Source organism: Pyrgilauda ruficollis, unplaced genomic scaffold (assembly GCF_017590135.1).
Source record: "Pyrgilauda ruficollis isolate IOZ18807 unplaced genomic scaffold, ASM1759013v1 scaffold97, whole genome shotgun sequence".
Lineage (NCBI taxonomy): Eukaryota > Metazoa > Chordata > Aves > Passeriformes > Passeridae > Pyrgilauda > Pyrgilauda ruficollis.
Window position 1 is genome coordinate 135,808 of NW_024531821.1, and position 23,934 is coordinate 159,741.

Consider the following 23,934-nt stretch of genomic DNA (forward strand, 5'->3'; position numbering starts at 1 on the left):
AATCTTTCAGGTCGTGCTCAGCTCAGTCCTGTCATACAAAAGGATTAGTCTTTGCTTTCAGTCAGCGGGGATTTAGAGGAAATCCTTCGGTATATTCCTCAAGTTCCAGTTGTGTTTTGAAGAAGGAAATGGTTTTCCTTGAAATCCTTTTCCAAGTAGGAGGGATAGCAGTGAGGTCTCTGTCTGCAGAGAAGGATCTGTACCTGTATTGTTCATTGGCACCACAGACAGTAAGAGATGACCTTCAAAAGGCCCAGAAGAGTTGGGAAACTCCCATCTCATTAAGTTTAGAAGTAGTTTGACTCCATATTTGGGGTTTTTCTGCCATTTATAGCACAAAAAGATGCAGCACAAATCCATTAATGCTGAAGTTCTAAAGGGAGAAAGTTGAAACCTTCCCTCTTCCTCTGCTGTAATAACAAAATCTTTATTCCTTTCCTTTCCATGTCACTTTTGCTCCTTAGGAATCATTTTGGGACTTCCATCTTGGCATGCTGATTTTCACCTTTCAGTATGTGTCAGTGGTCTGGGCAGAGCAGGGTATTTTCCCTGCCCAGTTACTAACCATATGGAAATTCCCTTGGAAAGATCAGATCATCAAATGGGCTTTTGTTGCAGTTTGACACGTCTCAAACAAGTATTGGTCAGCAGATGTGGCTCCCTGGGGAGTCACAGCTCAAGGCATGTGCCAGCAAGGCAGTCCTGGAAGGTGTCAGAGAACAGAACCAGAATTCCAGTGTTTGCTTTGCATACAATCCATCTGCTTTGGTGTGGGTAACCTCAGGGGAGGTCTCATGGTGACTCGAGGGCCTCTGTAGGTGAGCAGGGCTTGGAATCAGCTGCTGTGTCCAAGAGGAATTGCAGAGAAACGTGTGCACTCCAGACAAGTGATTTCTGAATAGTTCCCACGTGTGTTAATAAAATTGGGATCCAGTAAAACCATGTTTCTGGCTCCTCATTCCCTTCCTGTGGTTTCTAGGGCTGTCCACTGTACTTGCAGTAATTTATTATCTTGTTCTCTAGTTGTAATGAAGGTTTCCTTAGGGTTGTGCTGTGGCACAGGACCAGGCAGTTCCTCTGTTAAGGGAGGCTCAGATGGGTCCTGTCCCTGCTTTTCAGTGCAGCACTGGAAGGATGAGATAAACATTTCCTCCCCAACAGCGTGTCAAGGTATTTTGAGGAACTGCACCCCCCAAACAAGGTTCTGGGACTTGTACTGACCTTCAGAAACTGAAAATAGAATTTGTCTCTTTCTCCATTAAAAAAAAATAAAATTCAAAGGGAAGAAGCTGGGCTCAAGTCAGATGGTAAAAAAAGTTGTCTGTGACTTTTTTTTCTTCTAGACTGCTGAAAACTCTCTAAGCTTCTTTGGGAAGCTTGTAGACTTGCACTCAGCTTTCAAAAAAGTAGCCCATAATGAAAAAGATTTATTTAAAACACTTTCAGTATGTTTATGGGAAGAAATGCATCTGTAGATCATGTAGGGCTTAAAAAAAAAAAAGGGAGGGGCAAGGAAGGTGGGGAAAAATCCCCCTACAAACTTCATGATCCATGCCTTATTTCATCTTTATGATTTTCAGATGGCTGATTTTTTTAATCTTCAGTTTTTAAAAGGCTGTGAAGCTGTAAGGTACCTTAGGGGAGAGCATTAGCACTTAAACCCCAGCTGCAGGGAGAACTGACTTTTAAAGTGATTTTGATGAACACTTGTAATACCTGCTTGCCTTCAAGTCTATTGATATCCAGGAAAAATGATCCATTTTTTCTTGCTCTTATGAGAGGGCTCTGTGAACAGACTCCTCTGACAGCCCTGTGCCTGAGCTCTTCCCTGGGAAATGTCAGTGCTCCTGGAATGCCAAATGCTCATTTGTTAATTGGGCAAACCCCCATTACTGCAGCTCTTGCCTCCTTGCCCTGCATGGATCCACAGGGATGCTGCCAGCTGGGGAATGGCAAACTGGGAGTTCCTGGAGCCAGGTGTGCCCAGCTCTGTCTCCCCCTGTGCTCTCTCTTCCTGTGGCCTGAAATGGTGCTGGTTCAGAAAAAAACTGGCCCTGGCTCCCTTCCATTGGATGGAATCTTGGTAATTCCTCTCCACTTGTTAATTCAGTTGTTTTCTTGCTTTCCTGAAAATAAAACCAAAAGCAAATCCCCTTCCTGTGCTTGAGACAGGCCAGAGCAGTGCTTGGCTTTTGGTTTCTTTTTTCTTTAAACTGTTATAAATTTATATACAAATATATAAAAGTCGATATTTAAAATACACATTTTAGAATCTTAGGTGCAGCCTGAGGGTTTTTTGCTTCCTTGAGCAATCTTGTAAATGCTCCCAGTGCATCTCACTCTGTTCTGTGGCACTTGACAGAATTTTGAGAGCTTGTAGCTTGTGATTGCTGTTCATCTTTTTGTGGGATTAGGTTTTTTGAGGGTTTGGGGCTTTTTTTGGGAGTTGGGCAGTCGGTTTAGGGTTTTTTTAATTTATAAGTTTATAAACCTACAAAAAGTATACATTTATAAATTATTCCCCTTGACATTTTCAGGTGAACTATAGAAAATGAGCTTTGTAAAGCTTAGGCTCCCTGACATATGAATAAGGCTGCTGTGGAATGAAAACCTGTTGGCTGGAGCTGACAGGTGTGCCTGTTCCATATGTACAGGAACACACAGTTCTGACAAGAAATTAAATGCATCAGCTCTCCCTGGATTTGATTTCTGGAGCTCTTTGCAGTGCAGAGTGATGTTATTCCTGTGTATCTTTAATATCATGCCCATCAGTGGCTCTGTTTGACCTCAAGGCTCGGGCAGTGCTGCAGGATTCATTTTTGTCACAGAAACCTCATCAGCTTCTCCTCCCAGCACTTCCAGGGATTGCTTCTGATGTCCTTGGAGACAGGGCTCCTGGTTTGGGTCTGGCCTTCCCCCATTCTCTCCATCTGCCTGGCTGGAGTCATGAGCTGTGCTGGTATTGCACACAGATACTTGTGTACGGGGCTTTATTCGTGAGCCATGACTTGAATTATTTTGGTTTGTTTTTTCTGGAGTTCAATATATTTAATATTAATAAATATCCTGATGTTGCATAGTAACACATTCCCAGTGCTGCTTTGGCCAGGGAAGTCTGGGTGAAAGCAAAGATCACAGCTTTTCATGCAATGAGATAGGAATGGTTGGCTTGGCTGAATAATTTCTTGCTCGTTTGAAGTTAGCTAACTATTTTTATTGCATAAGTCACTATGTGCATAAGAAATGTTATATAGGAGCTAATTTCCACAGCAAACGAAGCTCCCACTTTGTGTTATTATGAAAACCAAATATTTCTGTACAAATCCCATTTTTCCATCAGACAGCCTCTTTCTGGAGGACAGGATGGTGAAAGAGGAGACAGTGGGGCAGGTGTGAGACAGCCTCCGTGTCAGCTCCTGGGCTGGCCTGACTGCTGTCACTCTCTTTTGCAGAGCTGATAAAGCAGACAGACCTGCTGGGCCTCAGTGGGAAGACTCTGCACGTGACAGCAGGGCCAGCCCCTGCCCTGCCCAGCTCCCCTGGTGCCCTGCTCTGCCAGTACATCAACTTGCAGCTGATCAATGCAAAGCCACAAGGTACGTGGGCTGCTGGGCTGCTCCTTCACAGCCTGGCCTTGCTGTCATGCAGGTTCTGCTGCACAGGTGTAGGTTTTCATTGCTACATGGTGGTTTTGTTTGTTTTTTTTCCTAGTGTGTACTTTCTGATAAAAACAACGTTCATACTTAGCTTTTCTCCCTCTTCTCCTAAGAGAAAAAGGAGAGCCAGTTTGAGATAAGGGGCAGCAGTTAAACATGAGCCCCTGGACATTGTTTCCCTGTTTCTGACCATCAGCTCACTGTGCAGCTTATTGTAAAAGGCTGAGTCTAAAACAGACCAAGTTTGAATGAAGAGGCAGCTCTTTACCAGGACATTGGGAACAGCCTGTGAAACATTTCTTAGTGCTATTTAAAAGCTAAGTGAATTGTATTATTCATCTGGTCTGGAGTATAAATATATGTGTGTGTAATTCTGTTTCCCACCTGGTAATCTGGCACTCTGAAAGCTCATGTGGGAGCAGCTGAGTTGTTTCAGTAACTTGCTCTTACCCTGTGCCCTGGTATGAGCCCTTTCTGACACCGCTGAGAGCTTGCAGGAGCCAAAAATGTGGATTTTTACAGGGGATTTGATCATCAGTACGTGCTTGGTGAGCTTCTGCCCACAGTGGTTTCTATGTCCTGTTGAAATATTTAATGTTTCTCAGACTCTGGGTTATCCTGTTGACCCATGTAAAGAAATTTTCTTTTGTTGGTCCAGCTGTCAGTCATCACTTACATTTCTGGCTCTATAATTCATGAACTTAGAGAATATCTGTAGGTTGGTATTGCTTATTTGTCTCTCAGTACCATGAAGAAATAGAGATGAAATGGAAGAAGAAATCCTAAGTTTCAATTTGCCCAGATAAATGAAGAAATTTCATTTCTCACCAATAGTGACTCAGCTGTTTTATCTTGTCCAGAATGCCAGAAAGGAACAGTGGGAACTCTCCTAATGGAAAACCCTGTTGGTCAGAATGGATTAACCTACAACGGTCTTCTGCATGAGACAGCAAAAGTTTTTGGGCTCAGAAGCAGGAGGCTAAAGTTGTTCCTGGATGAAGCACTAACTCATGGTAAGCACAAACCTTTGGTTTGCTCATCTGAGGATCCTTGGAATTTGTTGTTGAGGAGCAGCTCATGTAACCTGAGATCCAGTTTAATTACTAAATCCACACTATTCACACACTGGTTTGTAATTTTGCCCAGTAATTCAATATTAGCATAACAAAATCCTTTAAGCAAACATGCAGCTGTAGAAGTTTCAAGCTGTAATGCCTTCCCTTCATGCAATGGCCAAGGAAAGTTGTTGTGAAAGCTTTTTCCTCCTGCAGTAAAGGTCAGTCAGCAGTGGGAATGGCAGTGCCCTGCTGAGTGACTGAACAGGGAATCTCCTCCTGGAAGTGAATCTACCGCAGGAATATTTTAAGAATCTGTTCAAACTTGTAACATTCATATTGTTGCATTTTCTTGGAAGGATTGTAGTGGGTGAAAAAGAGTGTTGGATCTCTGTTAGAGCAGTGTGGGTAGGTTAGACTCAGTAGGGCCCAGCCATTTGGGGTACCTGGGAAGCAGGAAGCTTCAGCACATGCTCACAAATCTGAAATGCTAAAGAACCCCCCAAAACCACTGGCAGATGGGAAACAAAAATCTCTGATTCATGAGGAAGGTGTGACTGAAGCTTGAGCCACCTGTGGTGCTGAAAAACTGGACCAGAGTGATTTGGGACTTCATTTGACAGAGAGAATGGATTGCAAACTACATGGTAAAAGCCTAAACAACTCCAAGCAGGGATTCCTGTGTTCAGGAGAATTCAACTCTCTGAATGAAATTATGGGTTCTGTTAAGGGCTCTGTCTGCAGTGTGTCAAAGTGATGTGGTTTACAGGCTGTTTGGAGAGATCCATGACATTTATTGGCTTGTCACACATTACCTGTCCAGAAGCTGGACATCCTGCTCAAACTGCCCATCTCAGGGTGGCTGAGCTTCCTCAGGAGGTGCTGTCAGTGGGGAGGGCAGGAGGGGGCAGCTCTGTGCAGCTGCTGAGAACTGGGGTCACTCAGCTGCCCGTAAGGATTCAGGTGGGATATGTAAGCAAGGGTTAGTGGTCATGGTTTTTTGTGAATTTTTGGCTATTTGGGGTTGTGATTTTTTTTTTTTTTAATTTTTGCTTCTTATGACCTGGAGTGTATTTATTCAAAAGCCATTTTTGTAATTCAAATGGCTCTCAGATGCTGTTGAAACTTTGTAGTGATAGTTTGAGCCAATGCCAAAAATAATGTGCTGAGTGGTGTCAGCAGAGAACTGGAGCCTGGAGTGTTTCAGCACAAGGTGTAAAAACCAAGAAGATGAACCATACTTGGTTTGCATGAACTGAAAGGTATTTTTGTGTGCAGCTTTGCCCACCTGGGGATTCAGGGATTCAGGCACTCAGGAACAAGGGATGTTAGGCACAGTTCCTCTTTGGTTCAGCACTGGATGATTCTGTTCAGACACTGAAATAACCATTTAGGAAACTGCAGAGCTTTGAAAGAGGCAAGGAGCTGACAGGACAGGAAAATGTACAGACAGGCAAAACAGTTTTTAAGGCTCAGTTGAAGTGAGGATTTTTAAAATGCCTTCACCTGAAAGTGAAATGGGTTAAATCACTGTAACATTTGTAGCATGGATTCTCTAGAACGGTTTACATTTTAATTAAAGTGTATGAAGTGACAGTTCACAGTGATGTGAAAGATCAGATTTGATAACTCCTCCAAGGCCAGAACAACAGATTTGGTCTCTTTTAAACTCAGAACAGAGAGATTGGTCCCCTAATGCCTTGTAGCCACACTTCTGCTATCTCAGATTTAATTCTCAGCATTCACCTCCATGAATACATTTTTTAAGTTTAAACACTGGCATAGCTGTATTTTATCTTCACATCTCTTTGTATGACGAAGTAGTGCTGCATACAAAACAGTTTGATGCCTCTAGAAAACATTAGGTCAATTAATGATTATCTATATTGCTGCAGCTTTGTAATCTTCCATTCATCTTCTGATCAATCTGTTCAAGGTCTTGCCTTCAGAACAACAAAGTTCAGTCTCTTGAGTAGGTTTTCTGTGGTTTATTCTAAAAATAAAAATGTATTGCTGTTAACAGTTTGAAATGTTTGATGAAAATAACCCACAAACTGGAAGATTGGTGCCTGTTCACTTAAAAGGAAAAACAGTCACTTGGTGGAAAATGAGTTATTGGTTTTGAAGAGATTATTTTTATAAATGTTGTTGGTCCAGGCAGTTGGGCATCTGCTGTCTGTTGCACAGAAACTCACCAGCTTTTCAGAAACAAACGTGGTTTTCACTCCCCCTTTGTAATGTTGGAAAACATTTCAAAAACAAATATCCAAGTGGTGAGTGTTGCTTATTCCTGAGCTGGAGAGACAGAAGTTCCAGGTACCTGATTGCTCCACACTGGGATGGTGGGGACACTTCATGTGCTCCCTGCAAAGCCCTTCCCTGGAGCCATTGGCACAGAAAGGAAGGTGTCCCTACAGTCTGTTGATAAATCAAATTGCCGGTTTTAAAACTAATTGTTGTGAGAAATATTGTTGGAAATAGGTTCATGTAAGTTCCTCATTTTTCAGGATCTTATAAATAAATATGTAATAAGAGACTTGGAGACCCAAGTTCACAATTGGTTTGGCTGCTTCTGCAGACCAGACTCTTTTACATCCTGATGGAACGTGTTCCTGGGAAGGAAGGTTAGTGAGGGAATAAAGCCCTAATTGCTGAATTGGATTATAGCTCTGTGCATGGATATTCAGCTGCTTTAAGGGTAGTATTACAATGGAAGAGAACTCCTAAAAAACACTGTGATCCATGAGGACTTCTCAGTTCTGTAATTGACAGATGGCTTTTAAAATCAGTGCAGATTCTGTGTGTTTAGTCTGAAAATGAAACATTTTTCAAAGCAGGATGGGGCAGGACACTGCAAAAGGGTTCCTCCTGAAAACCCCCAGCCACTCTGGGTGTTACTAATGTGTCCTTTGTGCTAACACTGGTGCCAGATCTTTACAATATCTTGTGTTTGCTGGGGTTGTCTGCAGGGGTTCCAGGGTGAGAGTGACACCGTGACCCCAGTCAGTCCTTGTTCATCTGGATTTCCCAGTGTTCTGTGTTTATACCTGCCAAGTTTCTTATCACTCTGAGCTTTCTTAGTGCAGAGGCCTCCGGGGTGTTTGATATTGGGGTGACTTTTGTTCCAAGGCTGTAGCTCCCAATATTCGAAACACTCTGCTCTCAGTGGGGCAGCTGGTGGCTGCTGGAAGCAAAGTCACCAAGCACCAGGCTTCTTGGGAAAAAAAATTCACATTTCACAATGTAATAGTGAAAGATTTCCAGCTCCTGCAGGCTTTGCAGGTGACTTTCCCTAGACACAAGTGGGATTACTCTGTGTTTGTGTTTCTTGAGTAATTACAGCCACTGAGTCAGCCTGATGGAAGCATGCTCTGTCCTTCAGGGGTTTGTTGGGACTTTATCCTGTTCCTATCCCAAACTCTGGGCATGTAGCTGTGAGAAGACTTAGGGAATTATCCTGTATGGTAAGAAAGTTTTCAGGCACACTCAACAAGATTCCAGCAGTTCTTCAGCAGGTACTGGTACAATCCTTGCTTTGCATGGAAACTGTTTATGAGGGACTCTGGCTTTCAGTGCCTTGTGTTCCACTGTTCATATTGACTTCATATCACCGTGTTAGAGTTTTCTGAACTAGGTGCTGCTCTGTCAGGACATGAAGGTGAGAGCTGTGGGCTGATGTAGACTTTCAAAAAGTTCTTTGGAACATAAAACAGGCTCTGCTGCTCTTGCAGAGACACTCCTGTCATGCGGTGACCCTTTCTTTCATGCCCTGGGCTTTAACAGGAAGGAATTTTCAGCTGAGCAGTTTCTGTCCCAGTCCCACTGTGGTGAAACCATCAAAAATGTCTGAATAAAGCAAATGAAAAAAAAAAAGTTCATAGTTCTCCTGGTAAGCAAGAGCACTAACTCTGTTGTTTCTCTCTTCTTTCCTTCATTCAGAGATCACAAAGGATGTTTCTATGAAGAACCTGAACATGAAGACCCTCTATGTTCATGTCATACCCACCACAGCTGAATGTTGAGAATTCCAGATTTATGACCATGTAGACTTTTTTCCACAAAAAATGAAGTCAAAGGAAATTATTATGCTTTTAGATGAACATCCAAGTTGTGTATGGTACTTTTAACATCTCTGGTGGCACACAGGATGTTTTCTACCAGTGCATGTCTAATATGCTGCTCTTTGGTTTCAAATACAATGTATTTTCATTATGTTATCTTAATATGCTGTAAAAGCTGTTCAGAAACCTTAGATATCTATGCAGTAATTTGCCTGAGAGAAATGGGACTTGTACCTCAGTGATGCTGTTCTCTGCCTGTCCTTTGTGCAGAGGGCATCTTTTCTAAACCATGGCTTACCTACAAGGCTCTCTGATATATTCCCACCCTCCCACAACAGCTTTGTAACTTATTTAAGGGTTATCTGGACTTGTTCATTCATACTTGCTGGGTTTTTGTCATGTGTGTGGCTGTTGATTTCAAATACTCCCTAATTTCAACACTTGGAACAATAAATTTGCTTCATCTCCTGACTCTTGCTTCCCTGAGTTCTGAGTTCTTTGTTTCCTCAGGATTTCTGAAGAAGACACCTCTTAGAGCTCCATATGGATCAGGAGCAGCCAGAGACACCTGACACGTGGCAGTGCTGAGCACCACTGGCTGTTTGCATTGTGGTGCTCACAGGTTTGGGGGGTTGGGGGAGAGCTGTTCTGGTGCAGAAGCAGTTTCAGACTGAAAACAGTTGGGGTTTTAGTTTCTGTAATACCCAGTACAGCTTGTCAGTGTTTCAGTGTTCACTCGTGTCCTGCTGGCAGGGGAAGGAAGAGCCCACCTTTGGCAGTGCTGGGCTGTTTCTGCCTGGCTCAGCTGGAGGTTTGAGCACACCTGGGGTTCTGCACCTCCCTGGGGCAGGCAGAGTGAGCCTTGGCTGTCCTGGCCCTGTGCTGGGCAGGAGCTGCTGCCTGCAGTGCTGGGAGCCACAGGACACACGCTGCAAACGGTGCAGTGACAGCCTGGCAGGGCAGACACTTCTGAGAACGTTTTGCCATTGCTCTGTGTGCTTCATCTTGAAACAAAACCCAAAGCTGGTTCATGGTAACTCCCTATTAGTTGGAATAACTATAAATAGCTGTTTTGTGTAACTCCTGTGCACTAGTGGACTGTACCAAAATGGTAAGGACTCCTTTGAAGTGAACCAACTTCCTGGCACTCAGATTAAAGAAAATTATTTTATCAGTATTAAAAATGGCTGTGCCTCCTGAATCACTGGCCTGTTCAGGTTAATGAATACTGGACGTTGCCCTCTACTTTTACCTGGAAGTCAGCTGGTTTTTAGTGACATAGTGACATGGAAATCCTGTTTGTATTGGTTTGTGGGGTTTCTTTGTCACATCAAAAAAATGTCCAGGTTTCATCTTCTGTGAAAGCAAGATTGCTGTTCCTGAAGTAATTTTGCTTTATTATTGATGGAGAATAAAGGGAGATGGTAAATGATTGCAACCTAAACTCACTCTTAATGATCCAGTCTAAGGTCACAATACTGCTTGCATTTTTAAAGACTTATTTGGGATTTAGCATTTTGTCCTGTTTCATCTCACTGTCCTTTCTTCACTGCACACACTTCACCACTTCACTCTTCCTTTTTTTTTTTTTTTTTTTTTTTGTGTGTGTGTATGTGTGGTTGTTTCATTTGTTTTGTTTTGGTTTTAGGTTTTTTTTTTTTTTTTAACCTGGTTGCTTTTAGTCTCTCAGCTTTCTCTCCACATCAGCACAGTCCTCATGGGTTGTGGTGACTGGAACAGAAACCCAGGTGTGCTCCAGCCTGCTCACATCACAAGGATGGAAATGCACATAGATGCTCTTTCTGTCTGGTAGGATCAGTGGAAACTGGCAGAGAGGAAAATTCAATATACTTAGGACATGTCATGGAGGAACAAGACCAGAGGTGGTCAGAGGACACTGCTGGAAATGCTTCTGGATCCATTAATTTTACATCAACATGTACATCAACATAAGTAGCATGTAATTAAAAAAAATAATTTGGTGGCAGAATTGGGGTTTAATTTTCCTTTCAGGTGCCACTGTTAGATGGCTGTGATCTCTTACCTCCACAGCCATGAATGTTAGGAACAGGCTGTGACCCATTTGGGTGAACTTGTGCTGTCTCTACCTTCCTTCTCCACATCCATTTTTAGTATTCCTTTTTTTATTATTCTGGATAATGTCTAATCATTGCATAAGAGAATTTATCTCTTGGGATCTTGAAGTGGGGAATGTTTCCTAGTAATCTTTTTATTGAGGTTTCTTAATGCACTTCTATAACATTATCTAGGTTGGGCTAATAATAGTCTCTTGGCTTGATGTGATATTCTTCAGGATTTATGTACCTCAATTAGCTTCCCTCTTAAATAGCTTGTTACACAAATGAGGTCCCAGACCGCTGCTGCCTACAGAAGCCATGACCAGGGCACTCCCAGAGCTGTGTCACAGCATTTGCTGTACCTGGAGGAGTTTGGATCCTTGAATCCTGATGTTGCCTGTCACCTGGTGGCATTCCAGCTCTTCTCCTGCCTGGAACGTGAGCAGCCTCTAGGAGCTGGGCTGCTGAGCCAGCTTTGTGCTGCTGGGGAGCAGGAGCTACTGACACAACCCAGATCCATGTTGTATTCAAAAATCAGCGCTGGAGCTCAGCAAAATGGGGACATCCCCCGTCACACATGCACAGAGTTGTGTCCCTCCCCACTGAATCTCTGGGAGCTGGTTTGAGCTCCAAGGGGTTTGCTCTGCCCCAATTCCACCAGGCTGGCATTCTGTAGCTGATCCCAGTTGGCACCTTGGCAAGGGGAGGGCCTGGCACTGAGCAAGGCTGAGGACAGAGGAAATCCTCAGGCTTGGCTGAGCTGCACCAGCAAAGTTCAGTGACAGGAGAGCAGCAGGACTGCTCCCTGCCAGCGCAGTCCCTGTCGTTCCTCGGGACCCTTCACTGAGGGGGCCAGGCTGGCTCTACCTAGAGTCACCTCCTGCCTCCCCAGGGTGGGTACAGCAGGCAGAGCTGCATTTCTGCCCTGCCCAGTGCAGGGAAAGGCAGTTCTTCTGCAGGTTCTCTTCACTTCCAGAGAGAAGAATGGTTTTAAGGAGAGAAAAAATGAACAGGTTTCTCCTCATCTGCAATGAGTTGAGTGGCAGCTGATCAACCTTTCAGCCCTTTTGCAGCTCAGAATATTTCTGATTTCTTCCAGCAGCAGTGGAGTTCAGTGTCCTCGTCATTACTGGTTAAGCACAAAGCAATTATTCAATCTGTTAAATAATTTCTTGCTCTTTATCTGATTTCTTACAAGCTGGACTCTTAACACTGATTAAACAGATTGAAAATACACGGTCTGCAGCTGCATTACAAAAGGTGGCCTGCAAAATAGCCTCAGATAATTTCCTTTCACATCTTGCTTCCCCAGCATGAGCAGCACAGCACCATCCACACACTGGAACAGCTTTGCAGGAGAAGCACAACTTTGCTGAGTTAATTTTACTCTTGCTGTGCTGTGAGTGGTGGGCAGCTGGGGTTGGAGGGAGGGATTGTCGTCAATTATCTAATGTTTTCCCCAGTTAAAATGTTTATGTAACAAATATAATTACAGCTTTTATGTAATTGGGGGGGAAAAAAAGGTTCCTATTTCAGTATGTCTGGATATTTCAGTTAATTTCCAGTCTGTGTCTGTACAAAGTTCTAATTAGGGGGTCACGAAGCTCCTCAGAAGACTTCTGAAGTTCCCTGTAGATGGAATTAAAGTTGTTCCTAAAGATATTTAATTTTTAAGACTTTCTTGGGAGTTCTGTAAACACTGTCCTATTTCTGCAATTTGTTCTAGTTGTGTTTAGTGTTCAAAACAGTGAAAACAGCTGAAACCTCTCAGACAAGCAAAATGTACCCTGGCACTTAATATTTGCTGCGTTTGATCACGTGTGACAGCTGTGCCGAGGGTGCTGCCGTGGGATATCACTTGTGGTCTGCCTGAAGGGGACAAATATCCTTTAGTTTTCAAGTCAGCAGGTTTGCAAAGGTGAAGACTATCAAAATGCAGACCTGGGACGTGTGTTCTGTGATTAATGTGCTGGCACCCCCCAAAATCATGGGATCTTTGGGACTGCGTTGCTTATGGCTGTCGTGTGCCAGGCAGTGGAGTGGGAGGAGATGAGGCAATGTGGAAAAATTGACATCTTAGACTGCAAATCTTGCTGCTGATACAATCTAAACAAGGATGAAGGATCCTGAATATTCCTGAAGACAGTGTTGGTAAGATGAAAAAGAGAAGTTGCTCACTGTGTCAGCTGAATGAGCCAAAAGCCAAGCTCAGGCTCTTGGAAACCAAGAGCTTTACAGCAGAGGGAGTTGCCGCGGATTAGTAATTAAACAAGGACCAATAATTCCATCTTCTTGCCAAAGAACACAAGTACCAAAAAAGCAAGTGCTGTGCTGCATAAACAGGATTGTCTGGGAGATGGTGAAGTAATCTTTCCACTCAGTTACTGATAAGGCTCCTCCTGCAGCCCTGTGTCCAATTTTGGGAGCCCTGCCATGAGGAGGATGTTGACAATTTGGAGGAGGCCTGTGAGGAGAATCAGGAATAAGGTCTGGCAAAGATGTCTTGGGAAAGACTGAAAGAGTTGGCATGTTTATTCTACAGCAGGGAAGTCTGAGGGTAAGATGTGAGGAGACTTCCAGTAAATAAATACTAATTGCAAAGAGAATAGCAATGATCAAGTTTTCAAGAGTCTTGCAGTGACATGGGATGGGAATTTAGGCCACACATGAGGGGAAGCTGCCTAAGAATTAATCTGTCCCTAGGATGGGTGGCCTGTGAAAGTGACAGGGTTTTTCTGACTCACTTTTAAAATTTATTTTGTTTCCTTAAAATGATGGATTTGGAAAAAAAAAAAATCCTGACAAATTTCAGCCTGACATCAGCTCACCCATAAAAATTGCTGGGTACAAGGAAAGAAACCGGTTGTTAGTTCTAAAATGTGGCTTTGTTTGGATATCTACAATAATGTGTTGATCACATTGGTCTGTGGCACCCTGTGGCATCCTCATCATCCTCTTGGACGCGCAAGCCAGATGCAAAAATGGATTTTTCTGGCAATATTTGGGTACCTTCTGTCATTCACTTGGTGTTAAACACCATGTAACTTAGAGCAGCTCTGTAAGAGGAATCAAAGTAACAGAAATAAAGCACAGAAAGGAGATTAAAAGCCCAGAACAACACAGGTTATATTTATTTCTCTGTGTGATGATTGCTTGCCCCAAAGGGCAGTGGAGGGGACAAACCCAAACTGGAACATTCCCCTTATGCTGCAAATCCCTGGATGATGAGTTTGTGGACTTGGCAGGAGCTTATTCCTGATCTTAATTCTGCAAATTAATTAGAAAGGTGTCTCAGGTTCCCCCTTTTAAATGCTCTTTGTAAAATTGCCTTTCTCTGCTGCTTTGCCCTCATCTCAGGGACGTAAACTCACAGTTCAATACTAACAGAGGAGATGAGCTGGTAAACAGCCACAGGTGTTTCTATTTCCTCCACCTAAAATTAAATTAAGGTGTAATTGAGTATCTCTTTGAGGAAAAAAGTCCCAAAGCAGCTGTGCAGTGTGTCTGCCACAGCCATGGTGGGGGCTGTAAGCACTGGTGCCATGGTACCAGCACATCTCCATTGACTTGTTCCAGCTCTATTGATGGGCAGCACTTGGATTCTTTTCTCACCTCTGTTTGCTACTCCAGTGCCTGAGTTTTACAATACAGAGCTCTGAATCTCAGTTCTACAGAATGCCTCAAACCTCTTCCCCTCCATGGCTGAGCCACTGCCCTGCAAACCTGTGCTTTTGCTCTGATGCCTTTTTGGGACGACCTAAAAAATGATTCCTCCAAATGCACCGCTTTGTATCATGCTCTCTATTTTTGTCATGTCTGAATTAAGGGAATAAAAGAGGCCAGTCAGAATTAAGGGAATAAAAAGCAGTTCTATTTATTGAAGGGCCTTCAGGTACTTTTCAGGCAGTTGAAGCCCCCCAGGGCTACACCCAAAATGGACCACAGCTCACAGGTTTTTATGCTTTTATAAGTTTGGGCTCATTGGGGGTTCATCTGCCAATTCCAGCTCCAGGTAATGAAGTCATTGACCCCAGGTTTGCTCCCCCAAGTCCCTTTTGTTCCCATCTCTGGGGCCTGGGGCAGTGAGGTGTCCTTGATTGCCAGGCCTGGAGAGGAATTGGGGGTTCATCTGCCAATTCCAGCTCCAGGTAATGAAGTCATTGACCCCAGGTTTGCTCCCCCAAGTCCCTTTTGTTCCCATCTCTGGCCCTGAGGCAGTGAGGTGTCCTTGATTGCCAGGCCTGGAGAGGAATTGTTGTGTCTGCCCAAAATGGGAAAGCTGCAGCTGACACTGAGTGTGGGGTTTGGAGTTCTACATCACAGAGCTGCAGGATTGCAAATAGATGGAAAACATACAAGCTAAAATGCTAAGGCATCAGCTTTTAGCACTTGTGTATATTAGCCAAAAAACACTGGCTATTTCAGGCTGTATATATTCCAAAGAGATGCCTTCCTCCCCCTGAGGAAAAGAGCAAAGAACCAGTAACATCCATCATTTTAAAAATGGAAAAACCTACAAAAAGATACTGCAAATAGAGACTTAATGGTCTGTTTCCAAATCCCATTTTGCTGTTGGTACCATCACGTACAAGACACAAACGGCTCACTGGGAAGAGCGAGAGCAGTGTCAGCCAAACAGAGCTGCACAAAATTGTCAAGTGTTTAGTTTGACTTGGGTTATTGTGTGAAACTCTGCTTTCAGCTGGTCTCCTGGTGGATGCACAGGCCTGTCTTGGGGAGATCTGATAGATGTGCTAACCTGGGGCTGCACAGCACAGCCCTGCGGATCCCAAAGCGTTTCCCTGCTCCCTGTTTCTCTGGTTGCACGTGGGAATATTGTTCTTTGAGCTGCTTCTGGCACACTGGATTTTCATTCCTGCCTTTCCATTCCAATTTCTTGTGTGTGGACTCCAGGGATTCTCACTCAGAGCTTCATTTGCCAAGCAGGACTTGTCTGTGCTGACACAGAGAGGCACAAACATTGTCACTGCTGCCAGAGGGTCCAGCCTTGACACCTTGGGGTTTTTTTTTTCTCCCCATCATCAGTGACACACCTGGAACTTCTTAAGGTTGGTACTTATTTTACTCTGCTGTTTGCCAGAAAGGCATGCTGGAGCTGACAGTTCAATAATGTGTATTTAGATTTTTAAACATTAACGTGCCTCCTTGAAGACCAGGCTCTTGGTCTGTCCCAAGGCAATTCCCACTTTCAGATTTCTTTTTTTGCAGAAAGAAAAGTTGATAAACTCATTAATTACATCCTGCATAAACAGTGAACTCATTGAGGGGGAAAAAAATCCAAACCCAGGATTTCTTTTAAGGCAAAGAAATACGCTGATTATTTTGTAAGTTTGCACTTTTAGAAGTGAGCACAGGAACTTGAAGCCTGTGAGACTTGTCCTGTTTTTCCTTAGCTCAGTGGCAGAGTGCAGGCTCTGGCTGCTGGATCCTCCCAGAGCTGCCATTCAGAGCTGTATTCAAATTAATCTTTGTTAGATGATGTAAAAACAGCAACAGAGAAACTGACCCAGGAGTCAGTGGCAGCAGGTTAATTCTTGAATAATTTCCATCACAATAGCAGAGGGAAGGGAAAAGGAATGAAGTGGTGGCAAAGTGAAAGATTTTCATACAAGTGTATGTAATAAAGAGAAAGGGAAGATAAGGGCACCAAACACTGAGTGCATGGAGTCTCTTTATTTCTCCTTTTTTTTAAGTATTAAGAGTTGCAAGAGGCCAAAGTAATTTATATGGGGCAATAATATCAAACAGGTTTTATACACCTTTGTAATAACATGCCCAAAGTATTGCCAGTTTAAAGCCTTTTATTGCTGGAATAATCACTTTGAAAAAATGTATTATTCCCCAGCAGTAAAACCATGGAAAAGCTGCAATGTGTTATATTAATTCAGACAAAAATAGAGAGCATCATAAAAAGAGGTGCATTTGGAGGAATAATTTTTTATAACTGTTGGTCAGACCTACATGAGTAAACCCGGAGTTTATCCTTTGGAAATCAGGAGCTCTGTAATAATGCAACACAACACAGTAATGTGTGCAAACACAAAGACTCTACAGGTGAGGAGACGTTAAGGCAAGGAAAATTAATAGTTCCACAAATGAAAAATATTTTAAAATTAAGGATTAAAGGTGAAGGACTTGAGAGTTGTGGTTACTGGCACATGTGCACTTGTCTGAGTGTCATAGTTGGTTTTCTGTTCCATAGTCTGTTTTCCCCAATATAAGAATGGTATTTAAAATCACTTCCCACAGCTTACCTGAATTTACCATTTTGGGAGACAACAATCTAACATCCTTCATCCTTTCACTGTTTGCATCAATTTGTGAGGAAAACTTAAACCTGATCTGCTTCTGTCAGCTGAGGGTGAAACATTGTCCAGGAGTTCTTAGCAGAGCTCAGTTACTGAAGTAACTTTTTAATATCAGAAACACAGCATTTTTTCAGGTATTGCTAAAGAATAATGTGATTTTTTTTTTCAACTCCTTAAACTACTGCCTCTTTTACAAATGGATAAAGAGAAGCAGTTCTTACCTTGGTGTTCCTTGTGGGCATGGAGGGCTGGTCCGTGGTGTGTCAGATCTTGCACTGTCACATTCTCCATTGCTACACAAGGACAGGGAATGAAGAATGGAATAAAACATTCTCTTTGTGGTGCTGGAATGGGCATTTATTCTATCCTTGGTATCTCTATTCGCTTATTTTTTGCTTTGCCCTGTCAAAATGAGCTGTAGCAAATGGTGGAAGGGCAAAGCGAGCTGGAGAACCCTCAGGTTTGTGTGCAAACCTCCAAGCTGAAAAGGGTCAGAGGGTTGGGGTTTTCCTTCCCCTTTTTCACCTCCTTCTGTCCTATCCCTCCCATTTGCTCAGCTATAAAATGCTGCAATATTTCACAATAATTATGACAAAAATTGGTATCTGGGAACCTTTGCAGAGTCTTTGCTCCTCCCTGTGCACACCAGGATTTATTGGAGGCTGCAGCCTGGCAAGGAGCGTCTGAACACACGAGCCCCTCTTTGCCACGAGGAAGGAGAGTTTACTTGTCTTTGTACACTTCAAAGTTGAGTCATGTCCTATAAATACACTGCACATAGCAAAGATTTAGGCATGAAACACTCTGTACTAGTGTTTTAAGAAGCAATTTTGCGTTTTTCAGACACTTGAAATCCATGCCAGGCTAATCTTAGAGCCTGTTCAAGCTTAGCAAGGTCACCTAAGTGCTTTGTGCAATCACACATGTGAGTTGTATGTAACTTTTTATTAACTTCTCAGTCTGCTAAAGCCATGCATAATTCATTTCCCTGCTGTTTTTATCCAACCATATGATAAATGAAAAGGAGAGAGGGGGGGAAAGATGAGAGACTGGTGAAGCTTTGTCATGTATGCCTAGCACTGAGAAACCACCAGCCCTGCCAACTCACAGATCCCAGAAAGTTACATAATTAAAGGAATATTAATCTGTACTAAGTACATCTACCTCAACACCCCCTCAGAACTGGGATAATTACTGCTTCAGCAGAGACTCTCTGATTAATACATGTCAGTGCAGCCCCTTAAAAGTAAGTTACGTGTGTGGAGTCTGAGAGATGTTTTAGGGAGTAGATGAAGATTTCCTGGTTTTTTGGTGGTTTATTTTTTGTTTGTTTGTTTTGTTTTGTTGTTGTTGTTTTTTTGTTTTTTTGTTTTGTTTGTTTGTTCTGTTTTGTTTAATTTGTTTTGGTGGGTTTTTTTCCCTTTTTTTTCCTTTTTTTCTTTCCCATATATATATATAGGTGGTTGTTTTCTGATATGGGTTTACTCCTGTATAATAAAACAACCTTTTAAAAAATTTTGTATCTTCATACCTGGGTTTGCTTTCTTTGATCTGAAATAACTGAATATGCCCTTAAGCCTGTCCTCTGTGCATATAGGGGGGTTGCAGGATGGTTGTAACCTCTGGGCAGGTGCTGCTCTGCACTCTGTGAATTGATTTGCTGTCTCATGTAAACCTTGAACATTTGCCTTAGTGCAGAAATTCCTGATTTTCCCTACTGAAGCTCCCCTAACGCTGAGTCAAATGTGCATTTTCAGTTTTGCCAATTGTTGGAGACTAAATGCAGACACAACTAATGAGCATTGGTTTAACCAAGAAATAAACCAGAGACAGGAGAGAACTGAAAGAGGAAACGGAGATAACTTAATTTCCAGGACCAAGGCCTGGCTGCCTCCTTCCTCTGGGAACAGCACAGTCCATCTTTGGGACCTCCCTCTGTGCAAAGAGCTCACTCCCTTCTTCCTCACAGAGAAAAGAAAAATTCTGGAGAAACCAGAGCTGCTGGGGAGAAAGGGATGGTGCTTATCCCAGCCTGTTCATTCCAGGGAAAAACAAATGATGGAGCTGCAAAGGGGAGGATTTCTGAAAGACCCAGGGACTTTTTAGCCTGTGCAGTCACCCCAGCTCTGTTCTGGTGAGTGGCCATGGGAGGACTGGCAGCCCACCCACCACGAGCTTCCCAAGTGTTGTCCCAGCTTTTGTATTCCAGCAGGTCCCAGCTCAGCCCTCTGCTGAGCTCCCGGCTTGCTGTGCCTAACTGGGACAGCTGCCTGTGTGCAGCAGCACTTGTGCTTCCCACATTCAGGAAAGACGGGACATTAGGTTCATTTCTTTGTTTTTAAATTCTCCTACTCAGTCAAAAATTGCTTATTTTGGTGAGAGTCTTAAACGGTAATATGATACATAAAAGTGATATTTTATATTTTATTTGCCTTGCTAGGAAGTGTTTGTGAGTGAGGACAGGGTGTGCATCAGCCTGGGAGTGAGAGCAGCCCAGCAGGACGAGACCATTTGCAGAGAAGCCTGAACCCTTCCCAAATATATATATATATATATATATATATATATATATATATACAAATATATCTATATATATATATACACACATATATTTATGTGTGTATATGGGGGTATGTATGTGTGTATGTATGTGTACATATATGTATATAAGTGTATATATATATATGTGTATATATACATATATACATATATGTATACATAAATATGTATATATACGCACATATGTATGTGTGTGTGTATATAAAAATATATATATATATAATTTATTTATATAAAAATAATCCCATTGTGAGAGAATAACACTTCCAGCAAGAACTTGTTTGTCCTGGGATTTCACTTACCTATAACAAAAAGTTGAATCCATCTCTAAGAGGTAATTAAATCTTAAAACTTCAGGGGCTGGGGGAATGTTTTTGTACAATGCATTGGCATTCTATGTCAAACACTATTCCCGAGGTAATTTTGATCCAACTATCACTGGGAAACACTAAAAATAAGGGAGTATCAACAAGTCTGCAGAAACTCAGACCACCCCAGAAAAGCATTTTAAAATAAAATTAATCCCCTGTTTATCCATGGTTAATTAAAAATTGTGTAGAAAGTTATACTGAGAGAAAAATCAGTATATTATTGTTGACAAAGTTCAGGTTTAAAGCTTTAAATGACAATTTTAATATTTACAGGAATAAGAAAGAATCAGAATTTATTGGCTAAGGAAAAAAAAAAGCAAGTAAGTTTTAACTGGGAGTAGTTTTTTTGTATCAGTATATTATTGTTGACAAAGTTCAGGTTTAAAGCTTTAAATGACAATTTTAATATTTACAGGAATAAGAAAGAATTAGAATTTGTTGGCTGAGGAAAAGAAAAAAGCAAGTAAGTTTTAACTGGGAGTAGTTTTTTTGTCTAAAAGTTCTAAATCAATTTAAATCAATATGTTGCTGAAATATGATAATACAGAAGGTTGAATGAAAAATAAGAGAAGGTTTGTAACTCATCCATCTGCAATCCACGTGCACACTTTTGCCTTTCTGCTGTTTGCACTCATCACTGTAATTTATGCCCAGGATCATTAGACAGATATATGGATTTAATTATAAAACAATATCAGAGGTTAATACTTAATTAATCCTTAAGTGCATTATTTAAGTGTGTAGGCACCTTAAATTCTCTCTCCAGATAATGGAGAGCTGCAAGGGGGGATACTGAAGGAGATCTGGAATTGCCATCTGGGTGTGCTTATTTACCTTTTCATTGTTTTATGTCTGTGAGTGTATATAAACATAAACATAAACATAAACATAAACATAAACATAAACATGTCTGTGAGTAAATATAAATATAAATATAAATATAAATATAAATATAAATATATCCCACTCTTTTCAGAGCTGAAGGCGGCAGGTGAGGCCACACAAATGCCAGGTGTGCCCCTGCTGAGCCTCTCTGCTGCTGTTCAACACGAGTTAAACCGCATCAAGCCCTGGCACAGCTCAGCCCATCAGGGTTTGGGTAATTCTGGGATTAATTTGGGAGTGCTGGGCGACTGTGGGGTTAATTTGGGGATGTTTTGCAGCATGGTACGTGAGTCTGACGTGTTCATCTCACCTCAGGGCTGGCTTGCAGTGACTGTGAGGAGATCCATGGTGATTTTTTATAAAACGCAGTGAGAAATAAGCACTGGGTTCATTAGCAGGAATTTTGGCCAGAAGCTGGAGAAGTGAAAAAGCAGATTTCACTGTTGATAGATTGCAGAGCAGCCTAACAGCATTGTTAACTTCCTTTTGCAGTGGCGTGGGTCTCCTGAGTGCATCCAAGGGCTTCCTGATTGTTTTTCCTGGCATCTAGGACTTAAAGCAATCACCAAAAATTCATGCTGACAGATTTGCCTTGCCCTGGTGCTGGTGTTAATTAAGACTTGAAGTTTGAAAGGGAAGGGGGCTTCCTAAAAAAATAGCAGGATTGTAATTTACAGCCTTCAGTCCAAAGGAAATACTGTGAAATGTTGTTATTCTCCAAGCAAGTGAATTATTCTTACCCAAACAGCAGCAAGTTAAATCTGGGATTTATGAAATGACCACTGGGACCACACCTAGGTTGGTTTGTCTTGCTATTAATTTTATTTGTAACATGAATTTTATGTTATTGGTAAATATTTTAGGTATTTTTGTGTAGTATTTTTCTGGGGACTTCTGCTGCAACCATTGATGACGACAAGTATTTAAATCAATTATTCTCCTTCCCACTGGGAAGCTGCTGTAGAAAGAAAGGACTGACTTTTAAATTTATAGGAATGTTGAGACAAATTTGCCAATACTCAGCTGGTTTTCCAGTACTGACCTTTAGCTGCTGCTTTGTTTTCACTGCTTTCTTTCTTTTTTTTTTTTTTTTTTTTAATTTGATTTTACTCTTGGTTCTGAAATGCCCTACATCCCATGTCCAAGGATTTAATGCTCTGCTACTTTCAGCATCCTTGGTACTTGCATTAATTTTGCAAATTGGTGCCTATTTCAATCCATCATGATTTTTCTTGGAAAGCAAAGTAAAAAAATAGCTGAAAAATCAAAAGGAGAGGACCATGATTAAGATTATTTGTGATTATTATCAAAAACTTGATAACAAGACAACTTGAAGTTGTCTTTTCTGTTCTTAACTGTAAAATAACATTGCTATGACTTAACTTTTGGTAATTCACCATCTTTTGGCTTTCTCAGTGTTTTCAGAGTTTTTAACCCAACAGTGGGTCCACTTGAGCATTTTCCTTCATGTACTTCCTTTTTAATAAATAAATAAAACAAAATATCTAAGTTGTTCTCAAAGCAATGTCACCCTTACTAAAGCTTTTACTTTTGCCAACTGATTTCTCACAATGATCTGTGGGATGGGTGGTATATAAAAGTTGGGATTTTTTTACAGCAGTTTTGCTGCATCACTGAAGAGGATTGTCCAGGTGTGTTGCAAAAAGGTTTGGATGTTGCAAAAAGCTCTTTTGCACAATTTACCCTGTGTATATAAAAGAGCTGTGTGACTGCTAAGGAGTGCAGGGGTCAAAAAAGTTATCCTGCCCCCTTTTATACACATATAATTAGCAAATTATGACAAACCAAGTCGGATTATGCATCTGGCAAAACTAACTTGTGGCCCTTTCAGAAAATATATAATTGTAATATCATGTTGTCAGTATTCACCATATTCTGACTTTTTTGTTGTGGTGGCTTCAGGTTGACTGGTCAGGGTTTTAAATTTAATTTTTTAATTTTTTTTTTTTTTTTTTAGAATAAAGGTGCTGTGGGCACCTCCATCCCTTGAGTTCTAAATGTGGGAGAAAATGGCCTTTCATGCTGTTCCTGCTTTTGGTTGCAAGATCATCAACTTTATGCCATGTTTAACAAATTACAGCTTGAGAATTCTTTGTGCCAGGGAAAAACCAGATTTGTTTCGATATTTGTTAGCATTGATAGAGAAATCATTGGTAATTTTAGTCAGTCTTATTTCTGGCCAGGGTCAGCAGTACCAGCAGCATGGGAACTCTGTGTCTGACCTGAAGAATTGCTGAAGCCCAGGTGGAAGTGGAAGTGCCTCTACTTTTGTGTGGCTGGAGCTGGGCCACAGCAAGGTCATTTCATGTCAGTGCAAACAAAACGTGCCCTTTGCACTTGACTCTTTTTGCTTTAATACTGAATTACAACAGCAAAAGGATGGTTCCAGAATATCCCAATATACCTAATAATCCTCTGGTCAACCTGTATTTTTTCCAAACAAAGCAGAGGGCAGGTCTTTGTTATCTTCTCCTGTAGTGCATGTGACACTGAAACATTAAATGCAAAAATCAGTTTCCTCATGCTGGTTCCTATGAGACATCATGGCAGTATCACAGAGTGTTTTACTGACACAGCCTTTGTCTGGCATTACTTTTGCTCTTAAACCAGCAGATATTTAGGGCTGCTTGGCTTTTCCCTGGCAGGCTGGGGTGAGGGTGTGAAATTACTGCAGGAGATCTCACTGACGATTCACAGGGATACATTTTCTACTCTATCAGATGCTGGACTTGTGCCACGCTTTGGTGGCATTTGATACCATGGGAGTTTTTCCTCAATAGAAACCATGGCCAGGCCTGAACATTCTGGCTATGAAATGTTCCAATTTGTTGGAAAACCCCCAGTTTGGTGGCTGGGAATCCAGTGTGGGCACCCCAAATGTCCTCCCTGCTGCTCGTGTTTCACTCAGGGTGGGGTGAC

At 41.9% G+C, this 23,934-nt stretch overlaps 1 protein-coding gene across 1 annotated transcript in view; it reads left to right on the forward strand.

Moving 5' to 3' along the window:
- IARS1 (isoleucyl-tRNA synthetase 1) overlaps positions 1-4,868 on the forward strand; it is an 84,680-nt gene extending 79,812 nt beyond the window's left edge. Inside the window, exons 31-32 of the mRNA XM_041490009.1 lie at positions 3,453-3,596; positions 4,517-4,868. Of these exons, the coding sequence (XP_041345943.1) occupies positions 3,453-3,596; positions 4,517-4,821 (449 nt within the window). The 3' untranslated portion in view covers positions 4,822-4,868. The remainder of the gene's footprint in view (positions 1-3,452; positions 3,597-4,516) is intronic.
- Positions 4,869-23,934: the final 19,066 nt, after the last annotated feature.